Raw genomic sequence first — 22,166 nt, 5'->3', positions numbered from 1 at the left:
TCATACTCTTTTTTCACACATACACTCATTTCAATTAATATTTTTCAATGCTGCTGAAAGCAAAATTGCTTAAAATCTGCATTCATTCACTTCAGTTGATTCTCCTCAAGCATATCTGAAGAAGAAGAGAGCCTCATATACAATTTGTAACATCAATTTACAGTACCAATTTGATTCACTAATAAATCAGGCTCATTAACAAATACTTATTAACTACACTCCTAGTTTCCTCAGATGAAGCAGATACATCTCACACTAAACATGAAGGAAAAAATACACCCAAAAAATCACCACACTCTTTTAGAGGAGATCAATTAGTAGAAAGAAAGCTAAGATAGTGATAAATCAAAAGACAATTTAAAAGTTTGACCTCAGATCAACAGAGATTAAAATAAATCTTTAATAAAATACCACTGTTATGATAAAATAGTTTAACACCCTTAATCATCAAAGCATCAACTAATATGCATTACTATGTGCCCAGTAGAGTCCTTGGGGATATAAATATATTTCACATTCACTATATTATATAAGTAATGAAAAACTGTACCAATACATTTTTAATTAAATTTTTTTATTGGAGTATAGTTGATTTACAATGTTGTGTTAGTTTCTGCTGTACAGCAAAGTGAATCAGCCACACATAAACATATATCCACTCCCTTCTAGACTCCATTCCCATAAAGGTCATTACAGAGCAATGAATATAGTTCCCTGTGCTATACAGTATGTTCTTATTAGTTATCTTTTATATACAGTAGTGTGTATATGTCAATCCCAATCTCCCAATTTATCCCCCCCCTTTCCTCTTTGGTAACCATAAGTTTGTTTTCTACACCTGTGACTCAGTTTCTGTTTTGTAAATAGGTTCATTTGTACCATTTATTTTAGATTCTACATACAAGCGATATATGATATTTGCCTTTCTTTGTCTGACTTACTTCACTCAGTATGATAATCTCTAGGTCCATCCATGTTGCTGCAAATGGCATTATTTGTTCTTTTTTATGGCTGAGTAATATTCCATGGTATATATGTATCACATCTTCTTTATCCATTCCTCTGTCAGTGGACATTTAGGTTGCTGCCATGTTCTGGCTATTGTAAATAGTGCTACAGTGAACACTGGGGTGCATGTATCCTTTTGAATTATGGTTTTCTCCAGATATATGCACAGGAGTGGGATTGCTTGTACCAATACATTTTGTATAAATTTATTTATTTTTGGCTGCATTGGGTCTTCATTCCTGTGCGCAGGCTTCTCTAGTTGTGGCAAGCAGGGGCTACTCTTCGTTGCGGTGCGCGGGCTTCTCATTACGGTGGCTTCTCTTGTTGTGGAGCATGGGCTCTGAGCACGTGGGCTTCAGTAGTTGTGACACACAGGCTCAGTAGTTGTGGCTCGTGGGCTCTAGAGCGCAGGCTCAGTACTTGTGGCACACGGGTTTAGTTGCTCCACAGCATGTGGGATCTTCCTGCAGCAGGGCTTGAACCTTTGTCCCCTGCATTGGCAGGTGAATTCTTAACCACTGCGCCACCAGGGAAGTCCCTACCAATACATTTTGAAAAGACTTTCCAGGGGCTTCCCTGGTGGCGCAGTGGTTGAGAGTCCAACTGCCGATGCAGGGGACACGGGTTTGTGCCCCGGAGCGGCTAGGCCCGTGAGCCATGGCTGCTGAGCCTGCGCATCCATAGCCTGTGCTCCACAACAGGAGAGGCCACAACAGTGAGAGGCCCGCGTACCGCAAAAAAAAAAAAGAAAAGACTTTCCAAAACTTTATTTAGCTCTTTATTAAGCAGTCACTTCAATTAACTCCCCTTCTCAAATTATCACCTAGCACACAGGCCTGGTACATATTCAATAAATAATGAATAAATTATAAATCTATTATTAAAGTCTTATACATTTTTTATCACTATCAAACCTTATACAGGTAGATCTATGGAACATAAGTTTGTGTTCCAGCCTTTCGATCCAGGTTGTCTTGTCATAATCAATAAAAGTAACTACTTACATGTATATTGCTTACGCACAAATTTGAGGCAAGGGTTTTTTTCTCAAGTCATAACTCATGAAAAGAGGAAGCCATACTACATTCATTTACTCCACAGACATTTTCATTTTTTGACAATCTGTTGTCCAATTTATTCCTCAGAAATCAAGAGCCCTCCATCCTAAATAACAAAGCTTAGATTCAAAATTATAAAATAAATCATGTAAATTATATCTGGACAGAGGTGAATAAGCAAAGGGAAAAATGGTATGAAATGCAATCAAGCAACAGCCATGGCAAAGATTTCACATTTTCTGAGATGGAAAGCCACTGGAGTGTTCTGATTCATATTTTTAAAAGACATGAGATAGGTATTTGACCCCCATTTTACAGATGAGAACACTGTGGTTCACATATGTTAAGAGACTTGCTCAAGGTCACAAAGCTAGTAAGTGGCAGGACTGAGATTCAAGCCCATGCTCTTCCCACCTCTTAACAATACTTCCCAAAACTCCCTGCTCGACACTTCTCTGCAACACTCTTTCTTCTCTATCTCTTCATACCTCTCTGACTGCTTCTTTTTCTTTTTCCTCCACTCCAAAAATGAGCATTTAAGTTGTCTTCTCTTTCTAAACCCTTGCTGACCTAAAGACCTCTCTTCCTTGTTGACTTACCAGGGCTTCAACTTTCATCTCTATCTTACGACATAAAGAATATGTCATAAGAATAGAGATGAAACCTAAATCTCTAACCCCACCTTTTCTCTAGAACAGCAACTCTCCATTTCTCAATGCCTCTTGGTCATTTTCCACCCAGATATCGTACTAGTAGCTACAACTCAATATGCCCCAATGCAATCCAGCATATTTCACTGAAGATATTTTTTCCAAAGCACTACCTTGCACATATTCCAATAAACGAGGCTTAAAATCTTATAGCTTCATTGCTTTCCTCCATCTGCTTTACATCTGAGTCACTGAATCCAAGATTTCTATATACCACTGCCAGATTAAGCTTTATGAAATAACTTCAGGCATACTACCCCTGTTGGCCACCTTTAGCAATCGCCTACTACAACAAATAACGTCCAAATTCCACCTGCCATTCCCCAAAGCACACTATATCCTATTCTACCTGAATGTCTTTGTTCAAGCCATTCCTCTCCCTTATCCCCCACCTATTTCTACCTTTCCAAATCCTGTTTTCCCTTCAAGGCCACTAAAATGCCATCTCTCTCATTAAGTTTCCCCTTATCTCCCCAGTCAAATATGACCTTCCACCTCCATCTCTCAAACCACTTTAATATGTACCTTACGGTATTTATCTCAATGAATTTTTTTACAGGATAATACATGCCTAGTCTCCCCTCCTTCTTACAATATAAGAAGTATGTCCCATTCATTTTTTTTATTTTCCACCATACCACATAGCACACAGCTGCTATACACAGCAGCCTGCACATAGCAGACTCAATAAATAACTGGTAAATGAATAGGGGACAAATATTCCAATACTAACCATCAAGGTTCAGATATATAATATTACTAAACCTGATCATCAAGTCATCTCCCCTCAATTTGTGTATATTTTTTCATCAATGTTTATCAGCAAATAATCATAAAAATATTTTAATGAGTCAAACGTTCATGAAAAATATAATTTTCTAAATAGTAAATAAGAGGTCTGGTTATTCAAAATAATCTGTACCACAGTAAATCAACTAGAGAGTTGGTTATGAAGGCGATCCAATGGAAAAATCTGTCACCACGGGGATGACCAGAGTGGATTTGGATCCCTAACTTCTCCAGGTGTGCTTCTCTCTCTACCAAAATGAATGATTCTATTGAAGAGGATAAACTTTCCCAGATAGAGGATCACTCCATTTGATTTGAAAAGAACTTTCTAGTGATGAGGCAAAAGGAACTAATGTCGACATTGAAAAATACCTATTAAGGATTTGTTGAAGGCTTTAAAATTTTTTTAAATCAACCAAATATCCATTTTAATAAGAATCTACTGACTCAGAAACATGAATAGCAATAATTTTTATCCCCGATTTAGGATAACTAAAGGGGCAAACAATAGTAAAGAAGATTTGGCCACAGAAAAGGGTGAGTTATGAAAGTGTTTAGTACAATATGTCTTCAACTTTCAACTAGAAGTAATGTGCTGGAAGTGTGCTTTGTAATCAACAGAGATCAGCCAAAGAATACCAAGAAGTCACATAGAAAAACAAGTTCAACACACTCACAATCTCTTGTTGACGAATAGGAAAACTCATCATTTAATTGCTCAGTTGAAAGACAAAACTTACACGTCCAAAGGGATAATAACAAATCTTGTAAAAGAATCATCATTTACTTATTGACTAGAAAAATAAAATGAGCCCCCTCACCTCCACCCCTAAAGTAGGACTCAGGGAAAAATCAAAGGGGAATTAATCCATCATATTTACAAATTCCATGATCTCCAAATGTCAAATAATTCAAATATTCTCAGCAGTTTGTATTCCTTAATGACTTTGGTCTCTCTCTTTTCTTAAGTAAAAAACAAAAACAAATGGCCTATTACCAAAAATTTCAAAAAGTCTCATTGCTGGACTCATTTTCTCTACCTGCTAAAACACTGCCTTTAAAAACTCAGTGCACACTGCATGCCAGAAGCACTTCATATATTATGCCACATTTAACCCTCACCAGGGCCTCCAGAGTTAAAATTTACCGAAACTGAGGCTTAGAGGAGTTAGGTAATTTGTCTGAGGTTACCCAGCTAGTAAGTAGTGAGCTAGAATTCTAACATAGGCAATTTGATCCCAGAATCTAGGATCCTGCCTCCTAAGTCATACTGAAATACAGAAATCTGAACACCATCTTGTAAGTGGAGTTAAGCTTGAGAAGTTTTGTAGAATTACCATTTTTTCCATAAAATATAACTGTGTGAGAACATTAAAAAAAAAAACCAAAAACTCCATCACTGAAATTTTAGTCAGTGGTTTTCAAGCCTTTCGCAACTAAAGACTGTCCATAAGTTGTTGTTGGTTTTTTTTATTCCTAAGAAATCCAACTCCTGCTTAAGTGTTTATGAACTTACACTCTAACAAGTCTGTCAAGATTATAAAATTCAAGGGGAGTAAATATTAAGTAAACATTTTTATACTCTGAAGAAGGGTGTAAACATCTGAAGGTCGCTGAAGAAGCAGGTTTTTAAATCATTCCTTCCCAAAAGTGTGAAAGGCTCTACTCTGAAGTCAGCTAACGATAAATGCCAGTACCCTAATCTGGAGGTCCTGTGGAAAGACACCAGGAAAAACAAGATCTTAGAACCACCCGAGACAACTGAACAAGCTTTCCTTTTAGAAAAGGCACCTAAGAATTTGAACAGCACAGAATCCATCCTCCTAAATGGGCAACTGTGTATTCTAAATTTGCCACAAAGTACCAAGGGCACTATGCTTTCATTAATTTTAGTGGTAGTCAAGGGTTTAAACAGTTTAACAACTGTTTCATGTGAATGTGTGTAGTGATGGGTACCACTTATTGTGAATGCATGGCAATAACTATATTCAAAATATAGCTTCCTCAGCCGCATAGCACAGGGAGATCAGCTCGGTGCTTTGTGACTGCCTGGAGGGGTGGGATAGGGAGGGTAGGAGGGAGGGAGATGCAAGAGGGAAGAGATATGGGAACATATGTATATGTATAACTGATTCACTTTGTTATAAAGCAGAAACCAACACACCATTGTAAAGCAATTATACTCCAATAAAGATGTAAAAAAAAAAAAAGACCAAAAAAATATATATATAGCTTCCTGAAATATATTTTTGGTACATACATAAATTATTAGCATACATTACAACATATGTAGGATTCTTTTTTAAAAAAAAAACTACATCAAGTAAATTGATGATGATGTTTTTTACAAATCGTGAAAACACAAAGATTCACTGTGAAAAGGAATAGTCCATCTACATTTCAACATGGTTTAAGCATTAGAAGGTGAATACCAAGAATAGCTGTAGATACCAAGATGAGAAAAGCATGAGAGCAGATGCATAGAACAAGAGAGTAAACCTGGGGACTTCCCTGGTGGTCCAGTAGCTAAGACCCCATGCTTCCAATGCAGGGGGCCCAGGTTCAATCCCTGGTCAGGAAACCAGATCCCATGTGCTGCAACTAAGAGTTCGCATGCCGCAACTAAAGATCCCGCATGCCGCAACTAAAAGATCCCACGTGGGACTTCCCTGGTGGCCCAGTGGTTAAGACTTTGCCTTCCAATGCAGGGGGTGCGGGTTCAATCTCTGGTCAGGGAGCTAAGATCCCACGTGCCTCGCAGCCAAAACAAAACATTAAAAAAAAAAAAGAAGCAATATTGTAACAAATTCAATAAAGACTTTAAAAATGGTCCACATAAAAAAAAACAGATCCCACACACCACAGTGAAGATCCCGCATGCCACAACTAAGACCAGGCGCAGCCAAATAACTAAATAAATAAATTTTTAAAAAAAAAAATTTTTTTTTTAAAAGAGAGTAAACCTGAAAGGAACAAAACGAATCAGTTTAGTACAACACACATGGTAATATTTCAAATGAAAAGCAGATATACAAGCAGATATATATATAGGCTCCAGAAAACACTCTTGACTAAAATTTTCCCCCAACCCAGCTTCCCTTAAACTTCTCCTTTTCTATCAATGATGGCAACAGCATCAGACTTGAAATCCTGGAAGCATAAACAAGACCTCACACTGCCCTAATATTCTCAGTCTCTAAGTCTGTTCGTTCTTCCTATGAAAGGCCTCTCCTGTGAAATGCCTCTAAAACTGCCCTTCCATTCTCTCTGGCACTACCTTAGACCTGCCAAATACTATCTCCTCACTCCTGAATTATTCATGAATTCATTCATTCATACCTGCACTCATTCAGACACTTCCTGAAGCACCTACTGAAGTACCGTGCTAGTTCTGAATACAAACCACCATTCTAACTAGAGGTGGAGACACAGATCATAACAAACGCACTATTTTAATAACAGCAACGCTTGATTAGGGCCCCACTACGTGATAGCTGCTATTCCAACACACTATTATCCCATTTAAATCCTCACAACAACCCTAAGAGATGGGTATAGTTATCTTCTGCAAAGCAAGGAGACTAAGGCTCAAAGAAGTGAGATAATTTTCCTAAGATCACACTGCTAATAAGTTGCAAAGTAAGATTCCATGAGAACTGATTCTTTCTACCACTTGAGTGAATCTACTGCATCAACTCCTAAACGGTCTTTCCAATCCAGTTCTACCCATTTCGACCAGATTCATCATCTGAAAGCACCATTCTGTACTTGTAACCCCTTTGTTCAAAAAAAAATCTCAATGGCACCTTTAGCCTGGCCTTCAGTCTTTGAGTCAAAAAAAAAAAAAAACCACCTTTCCTTTCCCTTACTAGCTCTGAATCTTGGAAACTGCTTAATGTCTCTAATCTTCAGTTTTCCTACCTATGAAATGGAGATAAGACAGAGTTGTGTAAGGATTAAATAAGAGAAAATACGTGAAGGTTTAAGCACATGAGTGTTCAATAAATAAGAGTTGTTATTACTCATACAGCTATACACAAAACTTCTGTTTCAGCCAATCAATACATGTACTACTTCTTTTACGAAACCACTTAGATTTCTGACTCAATTCACACCATTCTCCCTCCGCTCCATTAAGAATAAGTATCCTATAAATATCTAATACATGAATCAATACATGAATCAATGTCTGTACCTCCTTATCTTCAAGGTCCAAGTCAAATGCTACTTCTTCCAAGGAGCCCTCCCTAGCCGCCCTCAATGAACTTCACACCTAACTTAAGTGCCACTGAGAGAATGGGGAAGAAAAAAATGCCGAATTATTCAAGACCTATTAGGAACTAGAAAACATGATACATCTTCAGTGCATTATTTCACTTAATTCTCACAGAGAAAGACAAAGTAACTTGCACAAAGTCAAAGAGCTAGTAACTGATGAAGCTGAGATTCAAAATCAGAAGTGGCTGATCCCTTTTAAAAGCCCACTTCTTCCCACACCACCTTGTATCTTGGTACCCTGGATTACACATTTAATCAACAACTACCTAACACTGACAATGAGCAAAGTGTTGGTATATGCTCTAAGAGCCCCAGCAACCCATACAAATATAACAAACAAAACTGTCATGAAATAATGCTTATCCATACCACCTGCAGTAGACTCTAATTTTTTTCTATTCTCTTCTATTTCACTTAAAATAAAATACTGGTCAGTTCCCATTAATTTTACTTCACAACCACTCTTGAATAGCGACCCAGCTATCTTGAATACAGATATTACAAAGCCAAATAAGATAAAGAATCTGTCCTCAAGAAGTATTTAATCTAGCTGGAGACATAATGGTAAAACACAAACTTTTCTTGACCCTCCTTGACCCCAGCCCACCTACTGGAATAGAAGGTGGGCTTCTATTGCTCATGTTCCTGTTGTCCCCCGAACTACCCTATCAGGAAACATAACCAATAAACTATCTAGGCTGTAAATATGAAAAACATCAGGCCCTCAACAAACAATTGTTGAATGAATGGATGAATGAATAAGTGAGGTACAATAAAAGTGCTATGGATTTTCAGAGGGAGAAATTACATACCATAAACTCTCTCACCACATACCTCATAATCCTCTAAGGGAAGGAACAATCTCTTTGTATTACTGAATACATCAAGAGCGCAATCATGTTTGTAGATTTTCTATTAAAAAAAAAAAAATTGAGCTACAGACTGGCCACAATTCATGTGGAAAAGCAGATAAACATGGATCTTGGCCAAAGAAAATCAAGGAAGACATTTACAGCTCCAATGATAAGTTTATTATCAGCCTTTACTCTAGATCCTTACTATTCAAACTGTGGCTCTTGATCCAGAAGTATTAATATTACCTGGGAGTTTGTTAGAAATGCAGAATCTCAGGACCCACCCAGACCGACTGAATCAGAACCCCCATTTTAACATTCTCCCCCAGTGGATTCCTAACACACATTAAAGTTTGAAACGCATAAGTATATATGACACAAATGAACTGGCTTCCACAAGCTCAGAGAAAGTTACCATCTTCTCCTCTGTTATCTCTGTAATAAATAATCAGACTTTTCAAGAAGTACTACAGATATGGTCATGACACACCTTCAGGAATATTAGGGTATAAATCTAAATCATTACTCAATGAGAAGTAAGAATTGACCATCCACTGAACATTGGATGGAACTTTTAGAAAACATACCAAAAATAAATATACCTTTGCCTTCTTAGGACACAGGCTCTATTGGGCAAGAAAATAAGAGAATGAACTTCAATAGTCAAAGCGATAAATCTTTAATACCAAGGATGAGATTATTGAAAAAAAAAAAAAAGAGATGCTGGTGAGAACATTTAAGAACAAACTTCTTTAACAATTCTCCATGATACAAACACGTATTTCCAAATATTCTCTAGTTAAAACTCCAAACTTAGATTGCCCTACAGGTAAAGCTGTGTAATGAAGGACCTACCTGACATTAAGTCAGATCTCCTAAACATTTTTCACTGACTCAAAGACTGGAACCACCCTTTAAAACACCAAGCAAAATCTCAACCAGGAGACCACTTTGTGAACTTGCAAAAACACTTGCAAAACCCTCAAGCTACAATCCTCTCATCCCAAACTGAGACAAGATCTGAGGCCACAGGGACTTGATGTCCAATATGCCCTTAAAAAAAAAAAAATTGGGGAGGAGGGCGCCCAAATAGGGGGAATTAGATGAGGAATGATTGCAGGCCATTTCTCATCGCCTCGCTGACCTACAACACCTCTCCACAGGGCAGGAGGGAGGGAAAATAACGCAGGCCTCTGAACTCACAATTTTAAGGGCCCAAACTTAATCCTGAAGTTGGGAACCCATCTTCTCCCCAACAGGCATTCAGATGACAGCTCAACTTCTAATTCCCCTCCCCCTTCTCCCGCCCCCCGTAGGATCTGGGATATCCGCCCCTCGCGATCTCCCCCCATCCCACCCACCGCCGCCAAAAATACCCTGACCCCTCCCAATGAGAAATCGACACAGGGCGAGTGCCCCGGGCCCCTCCGGAGCACGACTGCACGCCCTGGCCCATTCTCCACACTAAACTCGCCCTGGGGGAGGAGCTGATGGGTCTCACCAAGTACAGGGGAGCATAGATCTTCAGGGACTCCTCCAGGGCGCCCCTGGTGATCTGCACGAAGGAGACCCCGCAGGAAGGGTGCCAAGTGTGGCCGATCTCGTAGCAGTTATGAGGGATGGACTTGCTGAGGGCCGCCATGACGAGGTGCCGCGCGCAGGGGCCGGGAGGGGGTGAGCCGAAGCTCGGCAGGGAGGAAGAGGGGCGGGCAGCGAGCGCCCAACCGCCGCGGGCTCTCAGGGCGTGTCGGGGGTAGGTGCGGAATAGAGGGGAAAGCTCAAGCGAGCGGGGTTACTCTGGGCCAAAGTCCTCCGTGGTTGAGCGCTCGGCGCACGGCAGCTCGAGGGGGCGGGGCGCGCATCAGGGAGGCGGGGAGAGGCGGAGCGTGCGCGCTCCCTCAAGAGGCCTTGGCCCGGGGCGCGCGCCCGCCTCTCGGAGCCCGGCTCAGCGCGGGGAGCAGACAGTGGGAGAGCGCAGTTCGGGGACGCGCCCGCCACCCCCTCCTTTAGCTCCGCGCCGGCGCGAGCGCGCCGAGAAAGATGTACAAAGATAGGCGACTTGTGTAATATTGGACTCCAGTCTCTGCCCTCTAAAAGCCCAACCAAGTAGAACTGAGAGCAGTGGAAGAAAGGGATTAAATGTCTTTGTTGGGAGCTGGTGGAGGAAGACGATTGCCAGAGGAGAGCCTGGGCAACCATCCTCCTCAGAACTGCCAGCTCTGCTACCCTAGAGTGCCAGGTAATAAATAGCTAAGGCTGCCTGCTGGTTGGGACGAAACTGCTCCCAATTACTGGGCTTTCTAAGCTCTGCAGTGCCTGAGAATGCTTGAAAAATCTGTTAGCTGTGTTCTTGCACTTCCTGTATGGGGAAGGGACAGTAGTAGGTCGTCCTCTCCAAACCCTGGGCCACTGAGCAGTCCTGTCTACAACATACATCACAGGTGCTCATCAGCCAAATATGTAACCCAGCAAGGACTCACATGCCCCAGGCTCAGAAAGCCAGACTCTGACAGGAGGTGTTTGCAGCAAAGTAAAGGTTTATTGCAGGGCGCCAAGCAAGGGGGTGGGAGACAAGCCTCAGATACACTCCCACTTGGCCTTTGAGTTAGGGGGTTCTTAAAAAGGAAAAACAAAGAGGCTAGGATTAATCATCATCTCGTGACATTTCTTTTTTTTTTTTTTTTTTTTTTTTTTTTTGCGGTACGCGGGCCTCTCACTGTTGTGGCCTTTGCCGTTGCGGAGCACAGGCTCCGGCCGCGCAGGCTCAGCGGCCATGGCTCACGGGCTCAGCCGCTCCGCGGCATGTGGGATCTTCCCGGACCGGGGCACGAACCCGTGTCCCCTGCATCGGCAGGCGGACTCTCAACCACTGTGCCACCAGGGAAGACCTCGTGACGTTTCTTAATCGTAGTTTCAGGAGTCAGGATGCCTCGAATTCTCAGGCCAGGTGGTCCATGGCTTCCGGGTCTGTAAGCTCATCTTGCCCTGCAGAAACAACCTGAGTTTGTACACTAATAATGATGATACCTATAATAGCAGTTTTAGAACATTAATGATGTTATCACAACAGCAGTTTTAGTCATCTGACTAGTTGATTAGTGTTCAGTTACCACAGGATTGAGGTCAGGGGGGAAAAGAAAGGAAATTAAAGTTTAGATAGAGAGATTAATCATAAACTCAGTGGGGGAACTCAGTTTTAGGGGGACTTGGCTTCAAATAGTACACATAGTAGAGGCAGCAGTGGTCTTAGAACTCATACTTGGCTGGAGAGATTGGCCAACAATTGGCATGACAAGGAACCTGTGCGGCCTATGAGTCTTAGAACCCCACTAAGTATCAGTTTCCTCACCTATAAATATCTTTCTAGTTTCCTTGGAATTACAAATTCTCAAGTTTCTTAAAGCAGGAACTTGCCATTAGACTGTTTAATATCACTTTTATGTACAACCTCTAGAGGAATCCCATTCATTCATTCTACAAATATTTACTGAGCACATACTATTTTCAGGCACTGTGCTAAGCTCTGTAGATTCAGATGTGAACAAGAGAGACAAGGTTTCCACCCACCTCTCCTCTCCTTCTCCTCCTCCTAGTGCCACAGAACTGGAGCCAGAGCTGCCAATGCAGCCCCAGGCACTATGGCTTCTGGAGTTACAGTGAATGATGAAGTCATCAAAGTTTTTAATGATAGGAAAATAAGGAAATCTCCTACACAAAAGAAGATTAAAAGGAAAGAAAGAAAGGAAGGAGGGAAGAAAGAAGGTCTCTTCTGTTTAAATGATGAGAAAGGACAAATAATTGTAGAGAAAGCAAAGCAGATCTTGGCAAATGACACTGGTGATACCACAGAGGATCCCTACACATCTTTTGTGAAGTTGCTAGCTCTGAATGATTGCCAGTTTGCTCTGTATGATGCCACATACAAAACAAGAGTCTAAGAAAGAAGACCTAGTGTTGATATTTATATTCTGGGCTTCTAAGAGTGCACCTTTAAAAAGCAAGATGATTTATGCTAGCTCCAAAGATGCCGTTAAAAAGAAATTTACATATATTAAACACAAGTGGCGTGTAAATGGCATGGATGAGATTAAGGAGCATTCATCACTTGAGGAGAAATTGGGAGACAATGTAGTAGTCTCACTTGATGGAAAACCCGTGCTTATAAAATGACAGTCAAATGCCATCTGGGTGTTAAGGAGCTTCCACATCTGCAGCTCAGTCAATTGGAATAGTGTTGGATTTTGTTTTGGTTTTTCCCCTTCCCCAATGGGCCCTTTCTAAACAATGAATGAAGGAAATATCATTCATTTAAGCAGCCTATCAGTGATTGCCATTAGACTGTTTAACACTATTTTATGTACAACCCAAGGAATGCTTTCCCATCATATTTTAGACAAAACAACTAGTTATATGAAAACTTAGTTATAAGTTATAAGAAAACTAAACAAGAGAATATGAGATAGGTGTAATAATAATATAACAGGATAAACTAAATAAGATAATAAAAGAGGAGTACTCAGATTGAAAACCCAGAAGAACAGTGGTAAAAAGATAAAAGTTTAACTGTCTGGGGACTTCCCTGGTGGCGCAGTGGTTGAGAATCTGCCTGTCAATTCAGGGGACATGGGTTCGACCCCTGGTCTGGGAAGATCCCACATGCCGTGGAATAACTAAGCCTGTGTGCCACAACTACTGAGGCTGAGCTCTAGAGCCCACGAGCCACAACTACTGAGACCACGTGCCACAACTACTGAAGCCCACGCACCTAGAGCCCGTGCTCTGCAACAAGAGAAGCCACTGCAATGAGAAGCCCGTGCATCGCAACGAAGAGCAGCCCCTGCTCGCCAAAACTAGAGAAAAGTCCGCGCGCAACAACAAAGACCCAACACAGCCAAAAATAAATAAATAATAAATAAATAAATGTATTTTTAAAAAATACTTTCTCTCTCTCTGTCTCTCTGATAAATATAGACAGTCTTAGCCTAAGATGGTGGCTCCATACCCATCAGGGATCCCTGACTTCTTCTGACAGGTTGCTCTGCAGACTATTACCTGTGATTTTCATCCTAACTTATAAGTTGCCTGCTTCACCTTGAACCATGACATCCACGTGCTAGCCAGGAAGACCAGCCAAAGAGGAAGATAGGACATAACTTCCTCTCTTTAAGAAAACCTCCCAGGAAATCTATGCAAGCCACTTTTCCTGGCAACTCTTTGCCCAAATCTTAGTCTCATGTCCACACTTAGTTGCAAGAGAGGCTGGGAAATGTAATCTTTTTTTATTGGTTGAACAAATGCCCAGATAATATTTCAGGTTTTATTACCAAGCGAAATGAAAAGAACACATACTGGGGGCACCCAGAAGTGTCTGCCGTAGTCCTATGCCTCTGGCTGCCCGAACATCTGGACACATCCTTTTTCCCCAGATAAACATACCCTCTCCTTCTCAAGGGGAAGAACCTAAATTTCCATCCATTTACCCCATCTTGTTCGACATCCAGGATCTTCTGTAGGATCAAATACAGCTCTCATGTTCAAGTTATCTCCCTCTTTAACATACCCAATATACAATGGTAGGATAGGAACAAGATAATGACAATTAAAAAAAAAATCTCCAATTCAAAATATGAGAGGATCAGAAACACAGCATAAACTTGTCCACAGAAATTACAGGAATAGTAATGCATGCAAAATGATAAGCATAATGTTTACCATGTGACACAGCAAATACATACCAAGAAATAAGGAAATTTTTAAATTAAAATTAAAAGCATGCAATTTCTTTTAATTAACTGTTAAATGGAGACTTGAAGCTTGAAGATATTTGAGAAGAACACAGTTATTGTTGTCACAGGTGCCAAAAATGACAGTGCTAAAGAGTTGGATGGTGAAGGGGCAATTTCAGGCAAACTCTCGGTTTCAAACAAATGGAAGCGGTACTCTCTATCTTGACTGGTGCTGCTATAGAGACTCCAGAACAGGGAAGCATTAATAAATGTGCTTTAGGATTAAAACAAAAAAAAATGCAAAAGGAGCAGTTTGCAATAAATCAGTAGTTTACATTTTTAAATTCCTTTATATGGTATTATAAGATATATAATGCTGTTATTCAGAAGAAAGTTTTCCCATAATGTTGCCAATAATTTTAAGGGTAAAGTTACACATTGTACCTACCTAGGCCATTTACTCCTTTTTTTAAAAAGATTTTTTATTTTTGTTTATTTTTGGCTGTGTTGGATCTTTGTTGCTGCACGCGTGCTTTCTCTAGTTGCAGCGAGCGGGGGCTACTCTTCGTTGCAGTGCGCAGGCTTCTCATTGTGGTGGCTTCTCTTGTTGCAGAGCATGGGCTCTAGGTATGCGGGCTTCAGTAGCTGCGCCACGAGGGCTCAGTAGTTGTGGCTCACGGGCTCTAAAGCACAGGCTTAGTAGTTGTGGTGCACAGACTTATTTGCTCCGTGGCATGTGGGATCTTCCCAGACCAGGGCTCAAACCCATGTCCCCTGCACTGGCAGGCAGATTCCCAGCCACTGCGCCACCAGGGAAGCCATGGGCCATTTATTCTTTTAGGTTGTATATGACCAGTAGCTTGACTGGCTACTCTCTTGGGCCTTCATTGTTGCTTATTTTCCATTAAAAAAAAAAAACAAAACAACGGCTTTAGAGTTCATCAACAAGGTGAACCAGACTTTCTTCAAAGAAGACACACAGTGAATGAAGGAAACTAATATGGCAACCTGTGGCTGAATTCAAGGGCTTTGAATACATGCCAAGCTGAAAACTGTTGCTCTTGCAAGATTCTGGCTTTCAAGATGTCTTTGAAAAAGAATGGAAGAGCTCTTTAGAGCTCATGCAGAGGATTTAACCACACTACATTGTTCAGCTTTACATGGAGTCATTGTAGAAATGCATATCAAGGATAGTGTAATGACAAAGCATGGCTCAAACTAAGTATGATAATTGTGGTACCTCCTAATTCCAGCAACATTCAGATACACTCTCTCTTTGTTGATACTAGGCCAGCTTTTCAAAATAACTACATGTGATTCTGACTTTCTACCAATTTTGGTTGCAAAACCTCACATTTTTCTTCACATTGTTTTATTTAAAATATTATATTCAGTTTTTAAGATGCAAATATAAATTTTTGCCCATATAAATGTTGAAAGCTGCTATATTGAGAGATACTTAGGCTCTTTCAGTCCAAACAGGTATTGCTCCTGCCAATACAGTTTTTTTTTTTTAATCTGGGGAAGTCTCATATATCACACTCTAACCGCTCCATTTTTTAAGAGCCACGCTCACTTTCTTTGAGAGTGTCAATCTTTTTGAGACACAGACACTTTCCATCTTGAGCTGAGAGTCAGGAAGCTATTGGAAAATGCCCTTAAAATATTTAGAAGCCTTCTTATCAAGCTGAGAAGATCTAGAAAGAACATTCTTAAATCTTTCTACGGTCTTAAAAAAAGTCTTACAGCTGCACCCTTGCTTTAACCTTTGCCTTAAAGCAATTCCTAACCTTTTACCATCTGGACAGGCTAGGAATAAAGAACAGCTTGATTTTTTAACCCGAAGAGCCTAGGTTCTTTATATTTCCTCTAAATTCTGCCTAAAAAGTGAATAGTTCTTTCATCTGATCTCTCTCTGTGTGTTATCACACCTAGTTTAAAAAAAAAAAAATTAGTTGGTACTTTCAACATTCTGCCTGGAAATTTCCTTAACCAAATGTATCAATTTGTTGGAGATATGTTCTATATTCCACAGTTCAGCAGGCAACAGTGTTGCCAAACTTTCCTCCACTACATAACAGCTACATAACAGGGATCCCTTTTTCTCTAGGCTCTGATACCTATTTCCTCACTGTCCTTCAGGCCTTAAGGAATTCCACAAAATGGCTCTCAAATCACCTTATGAAATATTCAGATACACTGCATAGAATTCCCAGTGTCTATATCAATTTGATGATGTTATCAGTACTTGGAGACAAGGGTTAGGACACCATTCTCCCCACCTGAAACTTCTACCACTTCCATCACAGAATTTGAAAGTAAAAGATTTATGATTGTTCTTTGAGAGGAAAAATACATAAACTACATATAATAGATAGGAGTAGATATATAAAAAGGAAGGCTTCAGAGGCCAGACCAATCTATCTAAAAAGTTAGAATGCAGTAATATGCCTAAAAAGTAAAGTTAATAGGATTATAAGAAGGAAAAAAAGGAGAGCCACTGAGGCAACTCAGGTATATGCCAAGGGGAGTGGAAACTACAGTCCAGGGACCTCAGGTATTCCCCAGGGACCCACTGACAAAATATCTTTCCTGTGAAATGGATTCACAAGCTCTGTTGGAAGGATAGCATTAAACATTTGATCCATCTAATTAATGCTATTTTTCTGAGAACACGTGCACCAGACAAATTTTTATTATGGTTTGACTTTCCATGCAGGTCTGTCTTGAAAGAATGGGCTTGATCATGGTAACACGGATATCCTAGTTTGAATGAGAGGGCTTTCCCCCCCCTCCCTTTCACTAAATGAATGGGCATTTTAATTTTTATAAGCTTGTTTTGGGTCACTTAGCCTATGAAACACAGAGACTCCACTGGTGAGCTGACAAAACCAGGTTTCTGACCTTGGTAGTTTATGGGTGATGAATACTGTAGTAGCCAAAAAAGGTTAGGCTATGCTGTGATACCAAATACACCCCTAAATCTTAGGGGCTTAGACTAAGAAAGGTTTATTTTGTGCTCACACAAAGTCCAAAGCAGGTTGGCCAGCACTTCAGGGCAACTTTCCTCCAAGTAGTGATTCAAGGTTAAAGTTTCCTCTATCTTTAAAAAAAAAAAAAAAGTTCCTCTATGTTTACTGGGCTTTCAGTGGTCACTTTTTGTTTGTTTGTTTTTGCTTGTTTGATTTTTCTGTGCATAATTTTTAGTTGTTGTATATAGTAATGTGCAAAAATATTTAAGTGTACAGCTTGATGAAGTTTTACATTTGCCTTCACTCCTAAGACAACTATCCTAAAAAAGAGTATTTCCATCATGCCAGAAGGCTCTTTCGTGCCCCTTCGCAGTTAATACACCTGCAAAGAGAGGTAACCACAATTCTGACTTCTATCACCATAGCTTTTTTTCTGCCTTTTCCTGAAATTTACATTAATGGAAGCATACATTAATATTTTTTGACATCTGGCTTCTTTCACTCAAGATTTTCTGCATGTTGCTGTGTGTAGCTATATTTCATTATATTTTTATCACTGTATAATATTCTATTATATGAACACAGCACAATTTTTCCATCCCAGGACATTTGGGTTGTTGTAAGTCTGGGGCTATTATGACTAAACCTGCTATGAACATTCTTTCACTTGTCTTTCTGTAGCATATGCTTTTGTTTCTCTTGGGACTATACCTAGATGTGGAATTGCTAGGTCATGGGGAAGTTGTATGTTTAGCTTTAGTAGATACTCGTTTTTATTTTTAAGGGCCAGGGTTCAAAGTGGTTTATGCCACTTCTGCTTGCATCCCATTTCCAGAACCTAGTTACCTGCCCCCAACCTAACTTCAAGGGAAAATGGGAAATGTAGTCTTCCTGTGGGACCAGAAAAGGAAGATTGAAACGAGATTTTTTTAGTATCTACCCCTGTCTCTGCCAAAACACACAAACACCTGTGAGACAACAAGCTAACCTTCTCAGTTGATTCTCCTTCACCCTTGTAGTCTGCACAATGCTCCTTCTCAAATGAATATGTGTGCAACTCTACAGCTTGTTTTAAATGAACCAAAGCCTGATCATCCTCACTGACTGCAAGGGACTGAATGTTTGTGTTCCCCCAAACTTATATGTTGAAATCCTAACTCCCAATGTGACGGTATTTGGAGGCGGAGGCCTCTGGAGGTGATTAGACCATGATGTAGAGCCCTCACTAAAGGGATTAGTCCCTTATAAAAGAGCCTCCAGAGAGCTCTCTCTCCTTTGGCCTTGTGAGAACATAGCCAGAAGGTGCCAGCTATGAACCAGGAAGCAGGTCTTCAACAGACACGGAATCACCTGGTGCCCTCATCTCGGACTTCCCAGCCTCCAGAACTGGGAGAAATAAATGTTTGTTATTTAAGCCACCCAGTCTATGGTATTTAGTTATAGCAGCCCAAACAGACTAGGACACTTACATTTAAATTTTTAATAAAACTCCCCCTCATTGTAAACTCCTTGAAGGTAAGATCTTCTGATTCTTCTTTGTTGTTTTCTGTACCATTTAGCACAGTGCCTTGCACATAGAACATATTTAATAAAATATTGAATGAATAAATAAAGATGTGGTGGGAGAGAAATTGTAAAGCACTGTATGTTCTCCTTAAAGAAGAAAGCAAGACAAAAATATTTACAATTTATTTTTTATTAATTTGTTTGTTTGTTTTTGGTTTACCTCCTTAACTCCCTTGTTAAACTCTCCATTCCTTGGATGCAGAAACTATGCCCTAATTGTCATCTTTATGACACCCTCAGAACCTGGCATACTAGTCTGAAACTGCATATTATGAGGGAACAAGTAACTGATTCCCCTATAGAATTTTTGGTTGGTTTATCACCCCAGTCTATATAGTTTCTAGAAGGGGCATTTTACACTTTTTAAAATAGTGGGACAATATTAGCCTGACCTTAAGCTTCTGGTCCTCTCAAACTATTCATAAGCTTCATAATTTTGCAATATTTACAAGTTAATATAGTTCCATGGTATGAAATTTACTTAAGCCTGTCCACTTGAATTCATGGAAAATAGCTAAATTTGTATTGTCCTCTCACGCACCTTGGGCTTCAATGATCCTTAATTTTATTCTTTCTAATAAATGATAATTTTTTCTTTTTTTTGGCTGCTTTGGGTCTTTGTTGCTGCATGTGGGCTTTCTCTAGTTGTGCCGAGCGGGGGCTACTCATTGCGGTGGCTTCTCTTTGTTGTGGAGCATGGGCTCTAGGCGTGCGGGCTTCAGTAGTTGCAGCGTGCAGCCTCAGTAGTTGTGGCTTGCAGGCTCTAAGGCGCAGTCTCAGTAGTTGTGGCACATGGGCTTAGTTGCTCCGCGGCATGTGGGATCTTCCTGGACCAGGGCTCGAACCCGTGTCCCCTGCATTGGCAGGCGTATTCTTAACCACTGAGCCACCAGGGAAGTCCCCAATGATAATTATTATTGATAGAAAATGTAAAGCAAAAGAGGAGTTAATCACTTTGTATTCTGCTTATCATCCACTTAGATTACAGTATTTGCCCCCAAGCACAGAGCCTACTCCTTCCCCTATGAGGCCAAACAGAGCTACAATGTCCTATTTGTTGACCATAATGAGACTCAAACAATTGTTCATTCTGGGATTTAGCTACATCCTCAGAGTTCTTACTGCTACTTGTGTGTGTCCTTCCTTAATAAAGTGCCTCTTTTTCTAACTTTTCACAAGTTCTTTGAAAATCTATGCATGACACCAGCATTTTATTTCTCTTTGTGAAGATTCTACTGCTGTTCTTTAAACAATATTTTTTGAATCTCTGGTACTTAAAAACCTGCACGTGCTTTGAAGGCAGGAATCATTTCTTGTTATTTCTTTGTGTGTCAGATGTGCTCATAGCAGTTTGTCAGTATAATCTTTGAAAATAAATGCTTACCTCTCTGCAATTGATATTATTGTTTGTCTCTCCACAATTGCTATTACCCATTTACAAAATGGAGCTATGTTTTTGCTGAAAGTAATTTAGAGAATTAATACATATCAAATGCATTAATTTCTTCAAAATGGCAATATCCTCCAAAACAGGTATAGTGTCTTTAGTGTCTAACCCAATATTTAGCACATAGGCACACTCAAGTATTTGCTGTAAAACACAATTTAAAATACACCTTTATAGCTAAACTTCTATAGTTAACACTCTGTAGTTATACTCTCATTTGATTTCTAAACTTTTCAATGTCTGTTTTACTAAAAGCCTTAAGTGCATGTCTAAACCTACCCAATAATTATATTCTTACATATTACAAATATTACAAATTCTAAGATGACCTGCAGATACTTCTTATCAAGGATCTTATCACTGCCACTGCACAAATCAGTGCTCCATGATGGTTAGAATTAAGTCCAAAGGCAGAGGTTTTCCTCATTAAAATTACCTTAAGAAAGACAAAATTTTCTGCAAGAATTTATTTAATAGTCTGCTCTTGATAGAATAAGACCTAACTGAATAGTTGAGTTCCTTTCTTACTAAATCTCTTTGGATTAGTTTGTGATCAATTTTTTTCTTGATTTATTGATTTTTATTTGTTATTAAGATATAACTGACATATGGTATTTTATTAGTTTTAGATGTACAACAGAATAATTTGATATATGCACATACTGTGAAATGATCACCACAGTAAGTCTAGCTCACATCCATCACTACATAGAGTTACAAGTTTGTTTTCTTGTGATGAGAACTTACACGATCTACTCTTAGCAACTGTCAAATATACAATACAGCATTGTTAACTATAGTCACCATGCTGTACATTACATCCCAGAACTTATTTGTCTTATAACTGGAAGTCTGTAGTTTTTGACCACCTTCACCCATTTTGCCCTCCTCCCCACCCCACCTCCCACCTCTGACAATGGCACTGATCAATTTTTGAAAAGTATTTTCCAAGTGGTCCGAAGGACAAAGCCATCTGTCACAGGCACTCAAAGTCATCCTTATTTTCTGTCTTTCTGTTTAAAACTTCACAACAAATTCTCTCCATTTGGTGTCTATTCTCATGTTTCAAGATTCCCTCCCTTAAAATACTGCATCTCATGTACTTGTAGTCTGACTATAAATTAGCAATATTTTCAGAAGTAATTTCAGCAGGATCTATGAAACATTTTAAATACACATATTCTTTGGCCCAAGAATTCTAATTCTAGGGCTCTATTCTATAGAAATACTGACAAAAAATTCTCCAAGCATTATTTATAAGAGCAAAAATCTTAAAACTATCTAAATGTCCATATCCAGGACATGTTAAATGAACATTGATACATCTATATTGTGGAATGTGGATAGTATAATGAGTAAGGTAGATCTGCCTGTACCAATATTCATGGATGTGCATGACATTCCATTGAATGGGGGAAAAAAACCACCAACAATTTTATATAGCGTGAGCTCATTGTTTAAAGAATAAAAAGTATCTTGTATATTTATATTTGTGTACATGTTTCTATTGGCATTGAAAGGTATAGGAGAATACACAACAAATAAAGGGATCAGGACAGAGCTCTTTCACTTTTTATGTTTTATACTACTATATTATTTAATTTCTTCCCACTTAGTGTATATTATACTTGCATTCCAACACTTCCTTCTGGATTTTTTTTTCTTGATACAGTTTATTTTAGGTCATGAGTGCTAATTGTTCTAAATCTTTACATGTCCAAACAAGGCTTTATTTTATTTTCACTCTATTCAAACTAC

The 22,166-nt window shown here is 39.5% G+C and overlaps 1 protein-coding gene and 1 pseudogene across 3 annotated transcripts in view; one reads left to right on the top strand and one right to left on the bottom strand.

Moving 5' to 3' along the window:
• TMEM135 (transmembrane protein 135) overlaps nucleotides 1–10,530 on the bottom strand; it is a 256,453-nt gene extending 245,923 nt beyond the window's left edge. For all 3 annotated transcript variants that reach the window (XM_089915385.1, XM_089915384.1, XM_022594059.3), the window contains exon 1: nucleotides 10,199–10,530. In XM_089915385.1, the coding sequence (XP_089771511.1) occupies nucleotides 10,199–10,339 (141 nt within the window). In that variant the 5' untranslated portion in view covers nucleotides 10,340–10,530. The remainder of the gene's footprint in view (nucleotides 1–10,198) is intronic.
• A 1,805-nt stretch (nucleotides 10,531–12,335) lies between these two features.
• LOC111184812 (cofilin-2 pseudogene) lies at nucleotides 12,336–14,113 on the top strand (annotated as a pseudogene).
• Nucleotides 14,114–22,166: the final 8,053 nt, after the last annotated feature.

Source organism: Delphinapterus leucas, chromosome 7, assembly GCF_059928025.1.
Source record: "Delphinapterus leucas isolate spDelLeu-1000000601 "Yukka" chromosome 7, BTC_Dleu_Yukka2, whole genome shotgun sequence".
NCBI classification, from domain to species: domain Eukaryota; kingdom Metazoa; phylum Chordata; class Mammalia; order Artiodactyla; family Monodontidae; genus Delphinapterus; species Delphinapterus leucas.
This window is presented reverse-complemented; position numbering and strand designations above follow the sequence as displayed.